General features: G+C 32.1%; 1 protein-coding gene across 1 annotated transcript; it reads left to right on the top strand.

Moving 5' to 3' along the window:
• Positions 1–2,874: 2,874 nt before the first annotated feature.
• LOC112045854 (importin-7) lies at positions 2,875–22,939 on the top strand. The gene is made up of 14 exons (XM_024082206.2): positions 2,875–3,057; positions 4,062–4,613; positions 5,232–5,416; positions 8,144–8,317; positions 9,043–9,188; positions 9,265–10,068; positions 10,180–10,403; positions 15,213–15,389; positions 15,765–15,901; positions 16,402–16,604; positions 17,028–17,167; positions 17,464–17,581; positions 19,407–19,550; positions 22,806–22,939. Exons 1-14 carry the CDS (start codon positions 2,974–2,976, stop codon positions 22,859–22,861), a joined length of 3,144 nt encoding a protein of 1,047 aa, XP_023937974.2. The 5' UTR covers positions 2,875–2,973; the 3' UTR covers positions 22,862–22,939.

Below are 22,939 nucleotides of genomic sequence, written 5' to 3'. Positions count from 1 at the left end.
ATGGCTAAAGAGCATTAACAGGCCTGATTTCCATCACGATACAGCTGCATATATTGTAGTGATCATTTTAAGAAGGATCACATTAATTTTACATTACGCCTTCTGCGCCTCAAAGACAATGCCTGCCCATCTATTCCGGTGAGAATCCTTTTTCATCGTAATCATTCTTGTTTGTGATAATATAGGAATTCCCTCATTTTAAAATATCTGAATACTAGCAAATTTTAATTTTAACATTTATTTATATAATTTTTTTTACTGTGTCCAATAGTGTAAGAGAAAGATATAATTCACAAATTTGAAAAAAGATTTTGCTGGTTGGTTGCTTTATGTACTCATATAAATACTAATGTTGCATTTATAGTAATATTTTAGTAGATAACCAAAGAATAAAAAATACCTATTGCAGAATTTATCACCTGAGCAACAAGTAAGACAACCCTTGCAAAAAGTGAATCTTAATCTGTTAACAGAGAATCATGAGTCAGAGAGACAATGCTGTTTCCCAAAATGGAATACAAGTAAGTAAAATAATTAATACGGGTATAATTGAATTTTAATAATGATTAATTAATTGGAATCTATAGCCTATTTATTTGGTTGGCATTTAGGTAGACTCGACATAATTAAAGACTTATTAAATTTATTTTTTTATTATGATCTAGATTTTCGACTCTAACTACCTCTGGCCAAGTGGCTGGACTCAAGTCCAGGGTTATCCTAAAAAAATAATTACCTATGAAAAGGAAAAGCTAATTAAGTATTGTACAAAGTTCTAAGCAGAAATTAATAAACTATGTTAATATTGAATAATACTATAGTTGTTTATAGTAACGATAATTATTTTTCACTACTCTTGCTCAAAAACACTGTCATATTACCACTCCACAGCGGGGCTAAACAAGCATATTAGCCTGTAGGGCTAAAGTAATTTTGTTTTTTTAATTCTTGTCTGTTACGAGTACTAGCCAAGTACTAGCCTACTATAAAACGGAGGTTTTATTCGAAAATAGAATCATTATAGGTAAAGCACTGATTGTTTTAAAGAATAAATAAAAAACTTTAAATTGGAATGAAATGCAGCGTTCATGTCTGTGGAATGCGTTTATTTTTTTATTTAATTTTTATTGAGTTGCGAATAGAGCGAGATTTGAAGTGTAATACCTTTGCCTCTTTCTCATGTGTAAAAAATAAAATTAAAAAGCGAGAATTTAAAAAACAATTGGCGTGAATTGATTTTTTTCAGAAATTCATTGTAAATTTGTGACCGTAACTTACATATTTTTCAACATTAATTGTTATTGTTGTCTTCATCTAGCGAGAATGGTGATCCTAATTTGTAGATGGATGAAATTTTCAATCTGTTACCATCAAAGTCGCATTTACTTAAATACTTACCTACGATGCCTACGAATACCTACGAAAAATTTAATAAGTGAAGAAAACAACAACGAATGGATTCACTTACGAAATGAGTTTTTTAAACTATTATCTCCCACATTATGTTACCGGGTAAAAGCATCTCCCTTAATATCCAAAATTGTAGACTTTGTACATTTAATTTTCAATTAAAATAAATCCTTGAATATTGTATTAAACTATTTTATTTTCTCGCAATCGTAGTGAAAAGCAGAGTGTAACACGTGGGGCTACACCCATTATAAACTCGGTTTCTATTTATCCTAAAAATACCTCGTATATAATGGGTCTTTTTAGCCCCTTGTATAACAATCTACTATTGTTTTTTGCAGGATATAATGGTTGCATCTACTTATCAGTCAGTCAGTACACCAAACGTACAAATAGTAACGGCTGGTTCAATTAAGGACGTTTTGGCTCGTATTGTCAAAAATATATTTAAAAACTAAATTTTTCTTGTAATAACGTCTCAAAAACATATGAAAAAAAATGTATCTAGTAGAACGATAATCAAATATTTAAGACCATTTATAAAAAAAACTGTCAACTAGCCTATTACTTTTTGATATTTATAACGTATAACGTTGTATCAAAAATTGTAAGTTTTGCAACTTCTTTATATAAATTTTGTTGATGAATTATGATTTTTGTTTCCTATTGCCTTGGTTTAGTATTAGGCTGGTGGTCTAGGACAACACCATATTCATCAGATAGTAATCGTTACACAATCAAGACATAAACACAGGCCAACGTTCGTGAGCGCCAATACAAAACATTGTATAGTTTAAACAATTTATACTATACAATGTTTATTAAATACCACAGAGTAACCAGAGAGAGTCTTTACAAACTGCGTGCGTGCATTTGCATATAAAAACATATAAAAATAATTACGTAAATTGATATAATAATCAATAAAAAAATACTCCATCTTTTTTCTTTAGTTTTTTTGGCGTTAATTGTTTCTAAATATTATATTTAGAAACAATTAATGCCATTTTTCTTGAATAATATTGAAAATTACTGATGCGACAGTTCGTATAGTACTGACAAGAGAACGTATTCGTTTTTGAATTTCATATTCGTAGCGGGTACGACACCGTCATGTTCCGTACGCTCCATCTGTATATTATTGATTAATCTGTGTTACAAAACACTTTAATGAGAAAATCAATTATATGGAATTTTATATTATAATAATGTAAGATAGAATTTAAAATGTTTTATTTTAGTAAACATAATATTTTGTATAATTTTATATCGAGTGCTTAATTATTATCGATAAAACAGCCCTAGCTCAATTTAGAGACCAAACATGGTTACCGGAAGCCTCAAAAATATTTACTTGTCACATATCCTCTATTATTTATGTATCTAAGGTTATAGGTGTCAAAGTACCATATAGTACATTCTACTCTATGGTCTCACGCCTTTGAAGTTTGAAGTTTCTAGTCTATAGTGATCTGTGGTTTGAAGGTTGTCAGAACACAGAGGCGGCGTGGCCTCATGATAAATTTTAAATTCATTGTATAATTTAATGTTCATTTCGGAAAAATGGATACCAGGGAGCTGACGGAAATATTGCGCGCAACAATTGACCCTAATCAAAGGCAACAAGCAGAGGAACAGCTTGCTCGGGTAAATTGAAAATGTTCATTTAAATGTTTGAGAAATTGACAATACAACTAATTTGCAGGACTCATTATCACTTTACTTTGTAGAATTTAGCTTGTATTTTCATATTTTACTGGTTAATAACATGCCGCTTTAGTATGGTTTTATGGTAATATGAGGTATTTGTATGATACGGACGTAAATATTGCTTGCTTTAGTATATTCTGCCATATGTATAACCTGCATCCTAATCTAACCAAATGGAAAAATAAGAAATACAGTAAATTGGCAAGAAATAATGTTAATAAAAATAACAAGACTAGTTTTGGATATTTTATTTTGCTTTGTTTTGCAAATTACTTAAAGTAATTGTGAATTATTAATTTAATAATAAATTATACTATCCTAGAATATTTTTTTTATAATGGCATACTTTCATATTAGTTCCATGATGCTGGGTTAATCTTTCAAAAATCATAGATATAATATCCTGCGTATATCTTATGTGGAAAGGCAAAACTAACTAAGTCTTTAAGACTCAACTGAATGAGAGAGTGGTTAAAATTTTCATTTTTGTATTATATAAATCTCTCCATGACCCTCAATACTGTTTCTTTTTTACCAAATGATTGATATTAATTGTAGTGGTAGACATATACCAATTTACCAATTACAATTATGTAATAATAACCAGTGCACAGTAAAACCAACTGTGGCTTGTGTTGCACTGTGGTTAGGCTTAATTGAAATGTATTTTTTGTAGAATAATAAATAAAATAAATAAATAATTTCTAAATTAAATTTGATCTTCCAAGACCAAGACCAAGTTGATTTGTCTCTCCACTGCAAAGCAAAATCTTTTTTAGACTAAACATGGAGTGTTTAGAATAACATTTTTTAAAAATTCTGCTCCAATAACTCCTGGTTTTAGGATGAAATTTTAGATGTATTATATAGGTATTTCAATACTAGAAGCAGTAACAACAGATACCAAATTATTAACTCTAACCATAATATTTAAATTATAGATACATAAAATAATTGGATTTGCACCATCACTGCTCCAAGGGATTATGTTAAATGATGTTCCACTACCAGTGAGACAGGCTGGAGTAGTTTATTTGAAAAATCTGGTAACATCAGGATGGCATGAAAAAGAACCTGAAAATGGAGAGCCTATACCTTTCAGCATTCATGAACAAGACAGGGCCATGATTCGGGACATGATGGTGGATGCTATTGCACAAGCTCCGGACATAATAAGAGTGCAGCTTTGTGTTTGTCTGAAGACTATGATCAAACATGACTTCCCGTCTCGTTGGCCTCAGATTGTTGATAAAATTCATATTTTCTTGCAAAACCATGAGCCTAATAGTTGGATGGGAGCTCTTTTATGCCTTTATCAATTAATCAAAAACTATAAGTATGTTTCAACAAATAAGAGGAACACTTTGATAGAAGCTACGAATTTATTGTTACCCATGATGTATAATCTCATAGTCAATCTACAGGCTGATCAATCAATGGAGTCTGTGCTTTTACAGAAACAGATACTCAAATGTTTTCATAGTTTGATTTTGGTAATTATTATTTTATTTATATTAAGAAGCTGTTTTAACTAATAAAACATTTTCATTTTGTGCAAGATAATGACAATTGATAATTTCTGATAATTTTGCTCTAGGTGCTATTTTTAACTGTAAAACATTTTTTTCCATTAGTAAATACTGAAGACTGATTATTATGTTACAATCAAATCAAAATATTTGTTCCAAATTTAGGTGAGAAACACAGTGACAACCTAATGAGTAAAAGCTTAATATAAATTAAACGTTAATATTTCTTTAGACATCTAAACATTGTCATGATCAGCCAATTCTTAATGACCTAATACAGGACAAAGCCTCTCTACTAGAAAAGAGATTTGACCCGATACTGGACTAGGCTTACTGGAAAGGGAATTTGACACAATACAAGATGAGGCCTCTCTCTCTCTACTGGGAAGGGGATTTGACGCAATACACGATGAGGCCTCTCTCTACTGGAAAGGGGATTTGATGCAATATAAAACGAGGCCTCTCTCTCTACTGGAAAGAAAAATTTGGTCTTAGATCCAGAATACTGTTCTATTTGTTACTAGACTTAGGTTGAAATGTTTGACCCTAACTATTACAGTGAAAAAGTTTCTATATTTGCAGTATGTTTTTCCCCTGAGTTTAATCACTAAAGAGGTATTTACAAAGTGGATGGAGGTATTAAGATCAGTCCTTGAGCAGCCTGTGCCTGAACATACTTTACAAGTTGAAGAGGATGAGCGCTTGGAGTTGCCTTGGTGGAAATACAAAAAATGGGCAATTCATATATTGTACAGATTGTTTGAAAGGTTAGTTTACATTATCATTCATCTTCTAGTGTTTTTATTTTACACATATTCAATTTTTGAGCCACAGGGCAGTCTGGCAGGCTATTATTTTATATGTTACTAGCAGACGTCACACAGTTGCACCTGGATGGAAAGTTAGTCCCATAGGGATGTTACTATTATAAAGTAAAGTTCTAACAAGGGAACAAATTTTCATCTTCCAATTAAAATTCAAAGCAAGCAAAAAAATCTTTACTTGTTTTGAATTTCACTTGCAAGATATAAGTAGAAACTAAAAGTCGAATTATTTGTCTAAAATTGTAGATAATTAATGTGATACTTGAAAAAAAAATGTAAAAATTAACAAACACCTTCATTAAAAACATTATATATATGGTTAATAGCTTGACAAAGTTTACCGTAGTGGTATTAATTTTCAAACAGACTTTGAGTAAAAAAGATCTAGGAAAATACAAAATTCTTGTAGATTTTAGAAGCGATTTTACTCAAAGTTTTCTCATTCTTTTCAAGAAGATGATTGCAACAAATAACAAACTTGTAAATCTTTGAGAATTGGTTTTAAAAGTTTCTATATCCTAAGGACAAGGAGATGCTAAAATATGGTTTAATATTATTAAAACAATACTAAAATACACTGTTTTCATTTTTATCTAAAAAGGCAGCATTTTGGATTAGGTACATAACAATTTCATACATTCATTTTTATTTTAAAGATTTAGTTTGCTAGGTAACATGGTTTCTATACCAGGAGATATTCTAGTTATACTTTCAAGTATGATCATTCGTATTTCAATAAATACATTATTCATTTTCTTCACCCAAGTGGTGTATTATCATTTTTATTGATGCAGCAGCCATTTAAATTAAAATTCATGAATTATGTATTTGTATGTGCTGTTGTGTAGTTTGTGTTGATGATTTTACAATAAAGAAGTTAACAAACCAAAAAACTTAGTTTGTATTGAACAAAGCAATATATAGGTTTTAAAACAACCATTATTTTAGAAAAACCGAACTGTTGTTTTTTTAGGGTTCTGAACGTACGTGGTACAAAAACAGAACCCTTATAATCTCGCGCAATTTTTTTTTAATTTTTTTCTGTCTTAAGAATCTACTCCTGACAATAACAAACACATAAAAAAAATAGTTAAATTGGTCCAGCCGTTTACGCGTGATGGCGTGACCAAGGGATACAAGGATTCATTTTATATATATAGATTCATTGGGTAGTTCTTGTCTCATAGTTATATCATTATTTTTAACCGACTTCAAAAAGGAGGAGGTTCTCAATTCGGCCGGTATTTTTTTTTTTTTTTTATGTATGTACACCGATTACTCAAAGACGCCTGGACCGATTTCAAAAATTCTTTTTTTGTTTGAAACGGTATAGTCCCCATTTGGTCCCATTGCCATCATGTCAAGATCTGATGATGGAATCCTGGAGAAATTAAGGGGAACTTTCAAATATTATATGGGTGTCTAGTGTGTTCGTATACTTTTCCATTTAGTACTTTTAAGCACTACAATTTCATGAAGGTTTAAAATCGATCTGATGATGGAGCCATAAAACAGACGAGGGAACTCCTCGGCGATTTACAGCAGTTACCTTGTGTTTGGGCTTGATTAATTTGTATTAATGAGAATTTTCCACATACATAGGTTGTGAGTGTCATTTAGGGGTTTGGTGATGAAGACCAAGGACAATTAAGGGAACTCCTTAACAGTTTACAGTAACTACCTTGTGTTTGGCCTTGATTAATTCGTATTGCTGAGAACTTTCTACCTAGATGAGTTGTGTCTCTTATTAGGGGTCTGATGATGAAGACCAAGGTCAATTAAGGGAACTCCTTAACGGTTTACGGTAGCTACCTTGTGCTTGGGCTTGATTAATTTGTATTGCTGAGAATTTTGTACCAAGATGGGTTGTGACTGTCATTAGGGGTCTGATGTATTTGTTTGAGTTAAAATTTTACACTAAAAATGGAAAAATAATAAAAATTTTAATAAAAAAAATACAACCGACTTCAAAACCTAAAAACGTACCCACTAAACTAAAAAGTGAAAAATAACATCATAATATGTTCTACCTGCTTATCAGTATGAAGGCGGTGCTTAGCCGGTGTTGTCTTAATTTAAGCCATTTCTGACAGGACCACATGAAAATTTCTACAAAATCTAAATCTATAAGATATTCTCACATGGCTTGAATTAATACATCACCGGCTTAGCACCGCCTTCATACTGATCAGCAGTTAGAACATATTATGATGTTATTTTTCACTTTTTAGTTTAGTGGGTACGTTTTTAGGTTTTGAAGTCGGTTGTATTTTTTTTATTAAAATTTTTACATGTGGTATGAGCAAAGATGCCAGCCATATGTATATCAGTTATGTTTATACACATACTGATATATACATATAAGTAGAAGTAGGGAAGTAAATTTAAAAATGTGATTCTGGAATAGTCTGGCAAAATGCATGAGCAGACACACTTGGACATTTAAAATTTAAATTACAGGCCACATAGTGTTGGCTAACCTATAAAAACAATAGGTGTAACAATGCTATAGGATTATAAGTTGTGAATATAATTGATAGCACAACTGATTTAGAATCACATTATCTTTATCTCTTCTCTATTATAACAATGAATAGCTGATTAGTTTGTAATTATATTGCATATTTTTTTTAGTAATTATGCAAATAAAAAAATTATAATTATTTGTAGGTATGGAAACCCTGTAAATGCTCGTCAAGATTATATTGAGTTTTTTGAGTGGTATTTAACAACTTTCACGGGAGGTATTTTGGAAGTTTTGCTGCGAATATTGGATCAGTATAGACAAAAAATATATATATCGCCAAGAGTGCTGCAACAAACTATAAGTTACATAGATCAGTGGTAAGTGGAATAACAGCTTGTGTTTAATTTTTAGTATAAAATACAGTATCTAGCCCATTAAGTGTTTTCAGCACATGCTCAAAACATAAAGCACAGGGAGAGTTTAATTCTTTTAACATATATTTATTCTATATAAGCTGTGTAAGCCTAGTGGATATGACCTCAGCCTTTGATGCAGTGGTAGTAGATTCAAACTTTCAAGTAAATTGCATTTTAAGAAATTAAATAAAAGCAAAAACATCCTGAAGAAACCTGCATACCTGAGAATTTTCTAAATTCTCTACATGTATCAAATCTGCCAATCTGCATTGGGCCTGCATGATGGACCCTGTTAGCTTAAACCTTTTCTTTCTGAGAGGAGACTCATGCTCAACATTGATCCAAATATGGGTTGTTAATGATGACAATGATGATGAGTATATCCTTTATTTGTTTACTCAGATAAAACATAAACATTAAATAAACCTTATTTTGACTCTCAACAAATGTCTGCTACACACAAAAGTCTATCAACACAACAAATATATTGTCTTTTTAAATGCCTTAATATTAAAATTATTAACATATAGGTATAGATTAACAATCAACCTCAACTATTGCAAATAAATTTTTAGTTCTGTATTATTAATGATTCCTTCCATACTTTACTTCCTTTAATATATTATCGTTTTATTGTTTTAATATATTATATATTATATGGTTTTAATATATTATGGTATTTGCAGTATTAGTCATGCACACTCCTGGAAATTGTTAAAACCTCATATGTTTGCTATCATACAAGATGTGCTCTTTCCCCTGATGTCATACTCAGATGCCGATGATGAGTTATGGTTTAGTGATCCACATGAGTATATACGATTAAAATTTGGTGAGCTGACTTAAATGATTACTTTTAGTTGTGAAAGTAGCCAGATAATTAATAAATATTATATCTGTACTTTTAGATATTTTTGAAGACTTTGTATCTCCTGTGACTGCAGCAGAATCACTCCTCATGTCCTGCTGCAAAAAGCGAAAGGACATGTTAGAAAGAACAATGCATCTTTGCATGCAAGTGCTTACGAGTCAAGGTGGAGAATATGGGCCACGCCAGAAGGATGGTGCTTTGCATATGGTGGGAACTCTGAACGATATCCTAATGAAGAAAAAATTTTACAAAGAGGAAATTGACTCATTGCTTAGTCAATATGTGTTCCCTGAATTTCATAGTCAATTGGGTTACATGAGAGCTAGAGCTTGTTGGGTTCTGCACTGTTTTGCTGTTGTGCGCTTTAAGAGTGAACCACAACTGGTTGATGCAGTTCGGCTCACAGTAAACGCCCTGCTGAACGATACTGATCTACCTGTGAAAGTGGAAGCAGCTATTGCACTCCAAATGCTTTTATCGTCTCAGGAAAAAGTCTATGTATTGTTAGAACCACAAGTTAAAGCAGTAATAACTGAGCTTCTTCAAGTTATTCGTGAAACTGAGAATGATCATATTGCAAACGTGCTACAAAAGATAGTGCCACTATACACTGAGCAACTAATGCCCATGGCATTTGAGATCATGGAACATTTGGCCACAACCTTCAGTAAAGTTATAAAAACTGATTGTGGGTCAGACGAGAAGGCAATCACAGCAATGGGTCTCCTATACACTATGCAAACTGTACTAAATGTTATGGAGGACAATCCTGAAATAATGGTACAATTGGAAAAAACAGTCTTACGTGTTGTTGTACATATTCTGCATCACAATATTATAGGTAGTTATTAAGATATACATCATTAATTTTCTTAGCTCATTGTTCAGTAATTTCCTGAAGTTTTATTGTATGCAGTGAATAACCATAACTTAATTTTTTTTAATATTTCAGAGTATTATGCAGAAGCTTTCACTTTATTGTGTAATTTAACTGCAAAGACAATATCAGAAGACATGTGGAAAGTTTTAGAGATGTTGTATCAGATATTTACAAACGAAGGCACTGATTACTTCATTGATATGATGCCAGTCCTTCACAACTACATCACTATCGACACCAACGCCTTTCTGTCAAATGAAAATCATATACTAGCTATGTTCAACATGGCTAAAGTGGTAAGTTTTAGATATTCCTATTATGTGATTTTCCTATTACACTATTTTTTATGAAGCTATAGCGCTATTAAATCAAGTAAATGAACAACCTTCTAAGTCATTTTAAAGCCTAATAGCTCAAGAGTAAGAGTGTTCGGACTCATCACCGAGGGGTGATGGTTAGATCCCCGGCCCGTTGGTCTATTGTGGTATCCATTCCTAATACAGTCTTTCCCGACTAGTTGGAGGCGACTGAGAATATTGGTCATATTTAAAAGATATGGCAAATATTCTTTTTCAAAAAAAATAATTAAATAAATATGTTTTGCTAGCTTTGACCATTCTGGTTTTTTTCATTTTCAACAGACCTTTCAGTGTTTTAATTAAATTAAATGTTGCGAAATAACTGATTTCTTTGAATTAGTGTTAATTTGCACAGCAATGCGATTTTTTTTCTTCTGGGTTTATCTGCGATCAGTGCAATTACTATTTGAGTGTATTCCCCAGTGAGAGCATCTTATTATTTTTATATTAATAGGCCTAAATAATGTGCTTTTTAAAACTGCTCTGATATGCGTTTTGAGGCGAGAACATTTGGATGACTCATTATTATTATAATTATAATATTATATAGATTATTATATTATATTTAAGCGAAACGCTGTTAATCTCCTCATTAACAGTTTTTATCTTTAAGTGCTCGTGAATCTCATCATTCTTTATGAAAGGCTGAACACTGCAGACCTTTCTCAAAATTAAGTTTTGGGTCCTTTGCAAGATGGAAATGATATAATTTAGCCATAATATAGACCTAGCGAGAGGCACAAATGTGACCTTATATTGCATTTTTTGTGATAATCTAATTATAAGCGGCTAAAGATTCTGTTTGTCGCGGATAGAGTCGTTAAGGAAGAAAATGAATTAAATGAAAATTATGACTGTGCATAGTTAGTTTAAATTGGAGAATATATGTTCATAAATACGTAAGCAAATTAAAAGATGTGATTAAATGCTATTTATCTCAGAAATAAAAATTTAATTATTGCACACCACACTAGGTTACATAAAATTAGTGATTCTTTTAAGGAAAAATTGCATACGTTTTTATAATAATCTGCCACATGAAACCACAGGCATGTCTCTCAATAAGTTTAAAGTTTTTATTAAATCCAAGCTTATAGAATAATCTTACTATAGTATTAAATATTATATAAATTATAATTGGTATTGAATTGCACTATGCGATTGTACTTAGTTATTTATAAATTTCTACAATGGTGATAAACAGAAAAAATAAACCCTAGCTGAACTCGAGACCAAGGACCAAGGAGCTTTTGGGACCCTCATAATTAATTTAAAATTTTTGTCTGATTATTATCAACATTATTTAATTATAACCTGACGTCTCGTTAGTGCTTGTAAACTAGAGTTTGGCTAATGAAAGTAGAGACTGAAATCGTCCGCCAAATTAAAAAAATAATTTAAACAAATTAAACGAACGTGCTTTAAATATTTTTTTAAATAATTTTTTGTTTGAATACATTACTACATAAACTATAGGTATTAAACTCAGTTATTCCAATATTTGAACAATAATTTTAAGAATTTACTCCGATATTTTTAAAATTGGCGGGCGATTTCAGTCTTTACTTTCATTAGCCAAACTAGTAAGTTTTAAAAATAATTTATGTGTTTTCAAAAATGCTCGTAAACTAAGTATAATTGTTTACAAGCACTTTTGAAATAAATGAATTTTGACTTTGGACTTTTTATGTAATGCATTGACAAGTTGCTCATTATGAATATTTTAAATACATATTTATTAATAACTCTTTTCTATTATTGAATTAATTCAGATATGAATTAGCTATATAATATTATGCCATTATGCAAATGTATTAATAATTTCCCCACAGCGACATGATACTATAATTTATTAAATACATTTATGCTTAATAAAATTATGATTAAATATGTTGATATTCAATTATGCGTTTCTGTTACTTAGAAAAAAATTCAGGCAATGTAATTAATATTGATAAACTAGAAGATGCCTGTTATGTCCCGCCCACAGAACAGAGATCACTAAAAGCTAACGCTTTTAGCAATAGAAGTAGCATAGGGGCGTGGCCCGCTTACACCCGGGTGTGCGGAGCTTCGCAAGCCTATTCGCGCATGTACTAGCAGTCTTGTTTCATTGACTGACACGTTACGTCCTGCGGTTGTCAAATTCGGTAATTGAAAATAATTAAAAACGATTAGAAAAATGCTGTATTGTGCAGTTTTGGAATACAAAAATGATAGCCGCCACAAACATGTATCAAATTATGGTGTTTCGTACCATCGTTAAGACGTATTTTATTTTATTTTCATTAAAATATGAAAAAATAATTATACTCAAAGTCACAAACTAAAATAAACTTTACGGGAATAGTACTAAGGTTTACTTTATTTTAATACAAGTTCGATTTTCTCGAAGATTCTATTGACATCAGTGGGCATACATTTGCTGCATCAACAACAACAACAAAACTATCATAAATCAAAAATATACAAAAATAATTTTATTGCAATAATTCTTCTATTACTAATTAAATGTATTAATTATTAATATTAATAATCCTTGTTATTTTATATTTAACGAAAACACCCATTGATTTTGCATAAAATTTACAACAAGAAATTGTAACCATTTGAATTTTGAATTTTCATTGTTAACGTGCGAAATATAATCTAAACTTCTATATTCTGAGTTGCGCGTTGTCAGTCGAATATTAATCACAAAATAATCTGTATTACTTTTTAATTATATACACAATTATCATATTTAGGAATGCCCCAGCTTTAAATAAAGTATCATCATGTGAATTTTTAAATTAAAGTACTTTTTTATATAATTTAAAAACTGGTTGTTAGGCATAGAAAATGTACCTAAACGTACATTTTCTTTCAAACAATTTTAAGGGCAAAATAAACTTAAGAGACAGAGTGTTCGTTTTGCCTTTAGGTTCTTTATTATTTTTCAATGAATTTCTCTCTTTAGTCGGTCCCTCATGACTGACAATCGGTACCATCTTGGCGAGTCATCTTTCGATAAACAATGCTCCTCCATCGAGTGCGGATATAAGCCATCTAGACGGCACTTTAAAAGGTGTGGGCACCAGTTTCTATGCAAAGATCCGACCATCGGATTGGAGATCTACCTCGTGGCCGTTTTCCTTCTAAATACCATCACGTTTCCGCTATTATAACAGAGCTGTGATTATTTTATTGTCTCAAATCAATAAGTATACGATTATTTTATTGATTAATGTTCCAAAGGTTTCAATTGAAAAGCAGCATATTTTATGCTTTTAATATCTCCTCTAGCATTCAGTTTATCAGAAAACTGCTCAGCATTTAGTTTATCAGAAAACTGCTCAGCATTCAGTTTATCAGAAAACTCCAAAACATTTTAAAAATATGATTCCAATGTATATATTATATTATGCTTTATATAAAATAAGAGGAAAAATAGACCAAAAAATAGTTTTTATTTTTCTTGTTTTAGTTCTCCTGAAAAAAGTGTAATTTTGATTTATGTTAGTTTTGAATTTAAGCAGCTGCCATATGTCATTTGGCTATTCATTTAGGGATGTCGATAATAATATATCGATATTTTATATCTACTACTATTATATTATGATGGCACGATAATGATGAAATTTTCGAAAAAATTTTTTAGGAATCCGGAGAGGAAAAAAATGAATCGAGGCGACTAGGACGCAAAATTTGTTTTATGCAAAACCGCGTTGTAATTTGTTCCAAACATTTTACGCGGTCAGACACGTTAATGTAAAGTGGAAATAGAAGATATTTAGTATTCACGGCAGTGCCAAACAAAGAGATTTTTTTTCTAAAAGTCGTATTCGTGTCTTTTAGGATACAAATAAAGTGACGTACTTAAAGTGTTAGGAACGTCAAGTCTGAGTAATTGTAATTGCCATATTGACTACTAATGGGTTGGAAAATAATCTACTGGTAACAGTCATCATGAAACTATTATAGTTAAATAGGAAATAATTAAGTTATTTTCTGCAAAAAAACTAACGAATTAAAAAATGCTTGTTTTTTACTTTTTTGTGTGTTTCTTCATATATTTAAAATTTTTGATTGACCTATGTTGTTCTTCTTAGTTTTATGAAATTCAATTTTTTTTAAAAACAGACGTTCGTTTTATTTACTGCGAGTAACGAGACTATCGATGTTTAAGACTATCGTTATTTCACATCCCTAGACGATATTGATAAAATAAAGTTAGGATCATTTTGAATCTTATTTATAAGGTTATAAAGCTTATAAATAGCGACAACTAGTGACGAGTAGCGGTACTATAGATTTCATTCATGATTTTTCATTCGGGAATTTTCATTTGTTCTGAGACAACAGTAATAAATAATTTTCTACTCTAAAATAAGGGTAACATATTTCTTTTTTCACTAAATATCAAACAGCCAATAAGGTGAAGAGTTTATCAGTGTGATAAGTATTATTACACTATAAATGTGTTTGTAAGGCCACGCCCCCGGGTACGCTGGTTTCAATACAAAGAATTGGCACTTTATAAATCTAGTTACTTCTTATATCTGTGGTCCCACCTGTTAGAGAGATTATCTATATATTTTTCTGTGATACATAAGTATAACCTTTATGTTAATCCATAGTGTAATACAGTGTCAGTTCTAAGTCTCAAATCTGCTGTTGTTTTTGCTTGAAAAAGTAAAAAACATGATGTAAACCTTCAGAATAATACAAACATAGATAGCATATTATGTAACTCTTTCTTTTCAGGTACTAAACTCTGATGCAGAAGATGAATCTGAAGTTTATGCCGCGAAACTTCTTGAAGTGATTGTCCTGCAGTGCTCGGGTAAAATAGATAACTGTTTACATTCATTTGTTGAGCTTGTTCTTGGCAGGCTCACAAGGAAAGTCAAGACTTCCGAACTAAGAACCATGTTGCTTCAGGTAAAAATAAAAATAATTGACGTATTTTTAAAAGACAACCAATCATGCAGTCTACCTTAAGTATTTTATATATACTAACATTATCAATCATCCTATTAAAAAGTGGATGCAAAAACAGCAACCAGAAAACGTTCCCACTCCATGAGTGCCAAATACAACTTCTTGGCACTCAATTCAACTAGTCGTCGTCGTTATCAACCCATATTCGGCTCACTGCTGAGCTCGAGTCTCGTCTCAGAATGAAGGGGTTGGACCAATAGTCATTAAAATAGTTTATAAACCATTATGATAATCTTCAATGTTTAATTTATTATATTTTCCTTCCCCAAGACATACTTTAATGTTTATCTGACATGGGATATTTTTTGTTATTAGGTGCTGATAGCTATCTTGTACTGCAATCCACACCTACTCTTCACGATTCTGAACAGTCTTCAAGAGTCTGTCCCTAATGCATCTATAACTCAACACTTTATTAAACAGTGGATTCATGACACCGACTGCTTTGTGGGGTAATGTGTAAAATTATGATATAAATAAATGTATACATATTTTCATTCAGTTGTATATAAAAATAAAATACTAAATTAAAATGTTATATCTATTAGCAATCCCATTTTTCATAATGTGGATTGTTAAGAATCACACATAGAAATTGACAAAAGGAGATGGTACAAAGTATATGTACCAAGGCAAATTATTTTATGGTTCTTTTAAAATATCAAACTATTGGGATGATTTTATTTTAATGCTTTCAGTTAGGACTCTCGTGTCAACAGTAAACAGTGGCATTCCAAAAAATGGCTAAAAAGGTGCCAAAATCTTGGGATTGTACTTTTATTTTCTTCTTATTATTTAGTTAATATAATATGTTTTTAAATTTTAATGGTATAAAGTACATAATAGACCTTGGATGATATGTACCATATATTTTATGACTTTTGATGTTTAAATCTAACTAAAAAGATTGTTGTAAGCAAAACAAATTTTAATGCAATATATTGTTTTCTAGATTACATGACAGAAAGTTGTGTGTGCTTGGCATTTGTACCCTCCTCGAAATGGGTCCACAGAGACCGAGCCTTGATGAAATTTTGCCGAAAATCATTCCCTCGTGCTTGACATTATTCGACGGGTTAAAACGAGCCTACGAAGCGAGGGCTGAAGCAGATGATACCACATCATCAGAAGAAGATGAGGCAGATGATGATGAAGGTCAGTTCTTGTGGATCTATGCATACTTTTTAAGTTTTATTATGATTTTTCAGCACAAGATGGTGTTACTTGACGTGAAACACTTTGGGTTTTAAACTAGTGGGGCTTACTCCAACATCCTACCACATGAGGTTTAGGAGTGTTTCATAATAAATCAATATGAATAACACTCACAATAGTTTAAATACTAAAATGGTTAATCGATACGGCGTGGTATAGCAAACAAATCTAATGACCCCGTATGGGTTCATTAGATTTATTTTCCCTCTAATTTTTCTCTACTTTTAAACCTTCCCTATACCTACATGAATATTTCAAGACCAAGGGATAAATCCGATCAGCCGTTCTCGAGTTTTAACGAGACTAACGCAATTCATTTTTATAGGTATAGAAGATAATTATATAAATTAATAATTTTTGCAGAGGTACTTTCAAGTGATGATGACGATATTAATCAAATGAGTAGTGAATATCTTCAAAATCTTGCAATGATGGCTACGAAAAACAGTGCTCAGCAAGGAGTCAATGTCACTGCTAAAATTGAAGAATATGATAGTGACGATGTAAGTAATTCAATCTCAAACCCAAATGGTTACATTATAAAATTACTACTAGACGACTACTAGCAGACGGCCTTTTCACCCACGTTACTGAATGAAGTTGTAGCTTCCAAATTGTAATAATTTTAGGAGAATAAAAACACCCTTTCATGCAACAAACAAAATACATAATTTTAGAAATTAAGAACAAATTTCATTATAGTTCTTTAATTCTAACGGACAGCTTATAATATTAGTATAGATTTAAATTTAATAACCATACATTGTAGATTCAGCCTAATTTTCTCTATATTTATTAGGATGACGATGACGAAGATTTCGAACCAGACGAAACCGCCATCGAGTGTTACACCACGCCTCTCGATGAAGATGACTGCACTATTGATGAATACATAAAATTCAAAAATACATTATCAAGTAAGTATTCATATTTGTTAAAAAAAAGTTTCTAAAAGTTTTGGTTTTTTCTATGTAACTCAAATGCTAAAGTGGCAGCACAAAAGCTTCATTTTTATTATTGTAATTATAGGCTAAGCAGCTACATTGTTGTGCTTCTTATTGCTTCATATATCTATCCTAATTCGATGCGGGTCGGAAGATAATTCTCTGGTATGCAGGTTTAAAACCTGCATACCAGAGAATTTTCTCAATTCTCTGCGTGTGTGAAGTCTGCCAATCCGCATTGGGCCAGCGTGGTGGACTATTGGCCTAACCCCTCTCATTATGAGAGGAGACTCGAGCTCAGCAGTGAGCCGAATATGGGTTGATGACGACAACGATGCAGGTTTCCTCACGATGTTTTTCCTTCACCGTTTGAGACACGTGATATTTAATTTCTTAAAATTCACACAACTGAAAAGTTGGAGGTGCATGCCCCCGACCGGATTCGAACCCACACCCTCCGGAATCGAAGGCAGAGGTCATATCCACTGGGCTATCACGGCGGTTATCACATCCTCATCCAATTTATTCTACAATTTAATTACTCTATTACTAAGGAAGTGTTCGAGTGACTTAAAGCTTCAGAACCATCTAAATGACATAGACCAGTGGATGCGAATTTGGAGAGTCAAAGCCAGCGCGTCCAAATCTACTCTATTTTCTTTTTTTAATTTGGCTGGTGGGAGGCTTCGACCGTGGCTAGTTACCACCCTACCGACAAAGACGTACCGCCAAGCAATTTACCGGTTCGGTGCAATGTCGTGTAGAAACAGAAAAGGGGTGTGGATTTTTAACCTCCTAACAAGTTAGTCCGCTTCCATCTTAGACAACATCATCACTTACCATCAGGTGAGATTGTAGTCAAAGGCTAACTTGTAAAGAATAAAAAAAAACTCACGTCACTTTTACACTTAGACTCGATAACTGTCCCAAGATAAAGTTTGGTAAACACACACAAAGAAATGAAGCCAAATACCTAGGTTTTCATCTAGATAGGAGGCAAATCTGGCAAGCACAAGAAGAGAGAAGAGCTCCATACTCAGACTAGATTGTTGATGTGGTTACTGTCGCTTAATAACAAGTTAATCATATACAAAAGTGTTCTTAAACCAATCTGGACGTATGGCTTGGAGCTGTGCGGCATAGCCAGTCATTCCAATATTGAAACACTTCAGAGATACCGGAACCTAGTATTCTCTGGTTCACCAAAACAGCAGACTTGCATGAATACCTTGAAATGCCGATAGTCAAGGAAGAAATAACAAAAACACCATAAAACACAAAAGCACACTGCAAGGGCACACAAATAGTCTTGCCAAATTGCTAATAACGTCTGGACCAAAAAGCTAACCCCTCTCCAAACTGAGAGGAGACTCGTGCTCAACAGTGAGCCGAATATGGGTAGCTAATGACTAATTAATGGTGCTGCAGGCGGGGACAAACAATACCTTCCTACCTACGGGCAAAGAATGATCTACCAAAACTATGTTTGTCACAGCACCATACAGTATTTAGACACATTTTTATATAGATATTGATATGTTATACTTGGTTTTCTCTCTTCAGTTCATTACGCATGGTGGGACTAGGGAAAGGTAGGGAAGAAGGGTATTAGTCAAAGCGAACCTTGACCGGGTCCGGTAGTTTAAAATAAATGAGTTATGCAATGACATGCGTTTTCTAGCTTCATTCCTAATTTGCTTGATGATAAACAGTGCACATTGAGTATGGTTTTAATATAGACTGAGATGTAGAAAATCTGAAGTAACACACGCTAAAATTAATAAATGGTTTATTTTAGATCTGTCTGCTAGTGAGCCTGCGCTGTACCACGCGCTAACAAGTGTCCTAACAGAAGTGCAGCAGAAGCAGTTGAATGCTATATTTGTTTTGGCTGACCAACGCAAAGCTCAACAGGACAGCAAACGCATTGAACAAAGTGGAGGTAGGACTTTATAAACAGAAATCTAAATTAAAAATATTTACTCCAGTCAACTGGGGTTACCTAACTTTGGTTGCCTTGAATTTTTTTGGGGAGTTTTGAAAATAGGTAAACGAGTGGCACCACTGGTTAATATACATTATCAATGCAATAATAATATTATGACAAAATATATAGTTATGCTAACCCCTCTCTCTCATTCTGAGATGAGACTCGTGCTCAACATCATCCAAATATGGCTTGTTAATGATGATACGAGTATAATCTTAATCTCGGAAACGGCTTCAACGAATTTCATGAAACGTAGTATACAGGTAGTTTTGAGGACGAGCGATCTAGCAAGATTTAATTTTTATAAAACACGAAATATCAAAAAAAAAGTCGAACAAAAGCTGGTCATCCAGGTACTTAGATTTCAATGCATTTATATTTTTATTACCCGACTGCAAGAAGGGTTATGTTTTTCGCGCGTATCTTGTATGTATGTATGTAATATTCTTTATTACCTCATATCTTCCAAACCGCTGGACGGATTTACGTAATTGAGATATCATTAGATTTGTCTTAATAACCCAAGTGTTCTTAGATAGGTGAAATTAAAAAAAAAACAACAAGACGACTGTAAGACGCTATAGACTCGAGGTGAAAAAAAAAAAATTTTTTTACTATTGCAACATGGGTATCAAAATCAAGGGCTTTTTGTGAGGAATTCAAAATAGTATATCATAGCCATCTTAAAAAAAAACTATAATTAGAAAAACGTTATTTATTAATTGTCTATACAAAATATACGCGAGGCGGATGACTATAAGGTGCGAGGTTTATGAAGTGAAGTTATATAACACCAAAAATATACTAAACTAAATATATTGATTCAGACAAGTGCGAGTCTTTTTTGCTTTTTAGTTTAGGTTAATTTTTGAGTTGGAAGTCGGTTGAATTTTTTTTATTAAAATTTTTTGAATATTTACTTAAACTCGGTTGGACGTAGGTATACATTATCGTACTTTGTAACATGTAACCAACAAATACATCCGAAATTCACCATCTATCGTAACTAAAAAGGTGTGAAATAAATAAATTAATTAAACAAATAAAAATACCCGACTGCATAAATTATACAAAAACTGAAAAGAAAAAAAATAAACTCAGTCCAGAAATGTAGAAAGCAATTAGAAAACAGTCGGGACCTGTAAAAAAATGTAGACGAAAATCATTCTATTCAATATAATAGGTCCCCACTGTTTTCTAATTGCTTTCTACACTTCTGGACTGAGCTTGTTTTTTTTCTTTTCAGTTTTTGTATAATTTATGCAGTCGGGTTTTTTTATTTGTTTAATTAATTTATTTATGTTTTATTTATTTAAGTATAATCCGACTTAATGAGGAATGTCACAGTTACTATAACAAATCACTTGTTATGTAACAATTTGAGGTGGTTGTACGCAGAAACGGAATCATTCTACTAATCTACGGAAAAAATCAAAAGAAAGTGGTAAAGCGAGCGGCAAAAATTCGAGGTGTCAAAATGTAAATTCGAAAAGAGTACCTCAAAATCTATAAATATACCTATTTTCAAAACTCTCTAAGAACTTTCCAGGCAAACATACTAATTGATTAGACTAATTATTACGAAAACTTTGGATAACTGGAACATACGATATTTTATCACATGAACAGCCATTCAGGCTCTTCATTTACCCCAATAAATTTCTAATAAATAGGTTAAAATTATTGTAAACGAACATTTTTGTATAGTTAATTAGTTATTGTTGATGGAACATGCAGATGGTCCGTGGCATGTTACGACAAACAATGCCTATAAACAGAGCAGTACGTCCCGAAATTGCTCTAAACAGCTGTTCTGCGCCTGTCAACCTGAGGGAAAGGTGTTAAGTTTCGTTTGGGTGAACTTTAACCGACAACTATTCTCTTATGAGAAGCACAATATTGTTTGTCAGAATAAAAGAATATATGTTATGAAGCATATGTCAGGACAATAATGTCATATTTTTGCCACAATAGCTGCACGACTGTTACAGTTCGATTCAAACTTTATGTCTACGAAATTAGCTGCAGATGTCGCTACGCCCAAGTATAGCTTGGCCAATTCGTTGGTAACACTCCCGATAGTCCGCGGGGGCCGGGAGGCGGGTAGCGATGACAGATAAACCCACAACTGATGGACGCCACTTCCAGCCTCAGCTGTGCGCGCACGACTTCACACCCGCGCAGTCCTTCCCTCCCCATAGCCCGTAGATCATGGGAGTGTCATCGACGAACTTGCCAAGCTATAGTATTTAATGTAAACTGAAATTAAGCTCAAGCTGTACATTGCGTATCTTAACTCATGTTCCAAATCCTAAAGTTTGATTCGGATGATACAATGGTTATTTACGTGCAGTGGCATACAATATGTTTTCTACGATCATGAAATAAATAAAAGAAAATTATTAATCATTCATTAATCTTAAACTTTTATATGAACTATATGAATAATTGTTTAAAATTTTGATAATCATGGACGTAATAAAATAATTTAAATTTTTATGCTAAATCTAGAAGGTAAGTCAGCATTACATATTCTGACAGTGATTTAGATTTTTTGTTGCTCTCCGTTCTATAAATTTCGTAACACATTTCTTATTTTGCGAGTAATTATTTTTTTCGTCATTTCATTATATTTAATATATGATCAATTTAGGTGCAAATAAAAATAAGAAATGGCGCACGAATAACGGTTATCGTGTCTACAACCATAGACGTCGAACACGTGCAGTCCACTACAATTTACAATACAGTTGTATTAAACTGTAATAATAAATAATTTTTTGTTGCGGTATGAGGTTTTGTATTGAGTAAATTACGAAATGAGAGTATTAAAATAAATCAGTTAATTTATTATGATAAGTTTAGAAGGAGAACTATATCCAATAAGGCTGTAGATTATTTGAATAAAAATGGATAAATGGCATTTAAATTGATCCATCCTAATTATGATAAATTTTTTATACTTATTTTATTTTATTTCATTGCATGATCGTACTGTAAACACGAGATTTTTTATCATTAGTTACACCACCCGCACGAAACCGGGGCGGGGAGGTAATAATAAAATATAAAATATTAATGTTCTCTACCTACATTGGTCGACAAAAGCTAGTATTATCTCACAGTTTCAAGTGAAAACTGACAACTACCCTCCCAATTACATAGTTTAAATATTTTTAATATTTTATTTTACGTTATTTTTTACAGGTTATTCATTTAGTGTTCCAGCGCAAGTCCCTACTACATTTAAATTTGGCTCATAAATAAATTGTTCACATTAAATCTTTTGAATTTTTAAGCAAATTACTATTGTGTATATTTAATTAAATATTTCTTTATTA

This window comes from Bicyclus anynana, chromosome Z (genome assembly GCF_947172395.1).
Source record: "Bicyclus anynana chromosome Z, ilBicAnyn1.1, whole genome shotgun sequence".
Taxonomy (NCBI): domain Eukaryota; kingdom Metazoa; phylum Arthropoda; class Insecta; order Lepidoptera; family Nymphalidae; genus Bicyclus; species Bicyclus anynana.
This window is presented reverse-complemented; position numbering and strand designations above follow the sequence as displayed.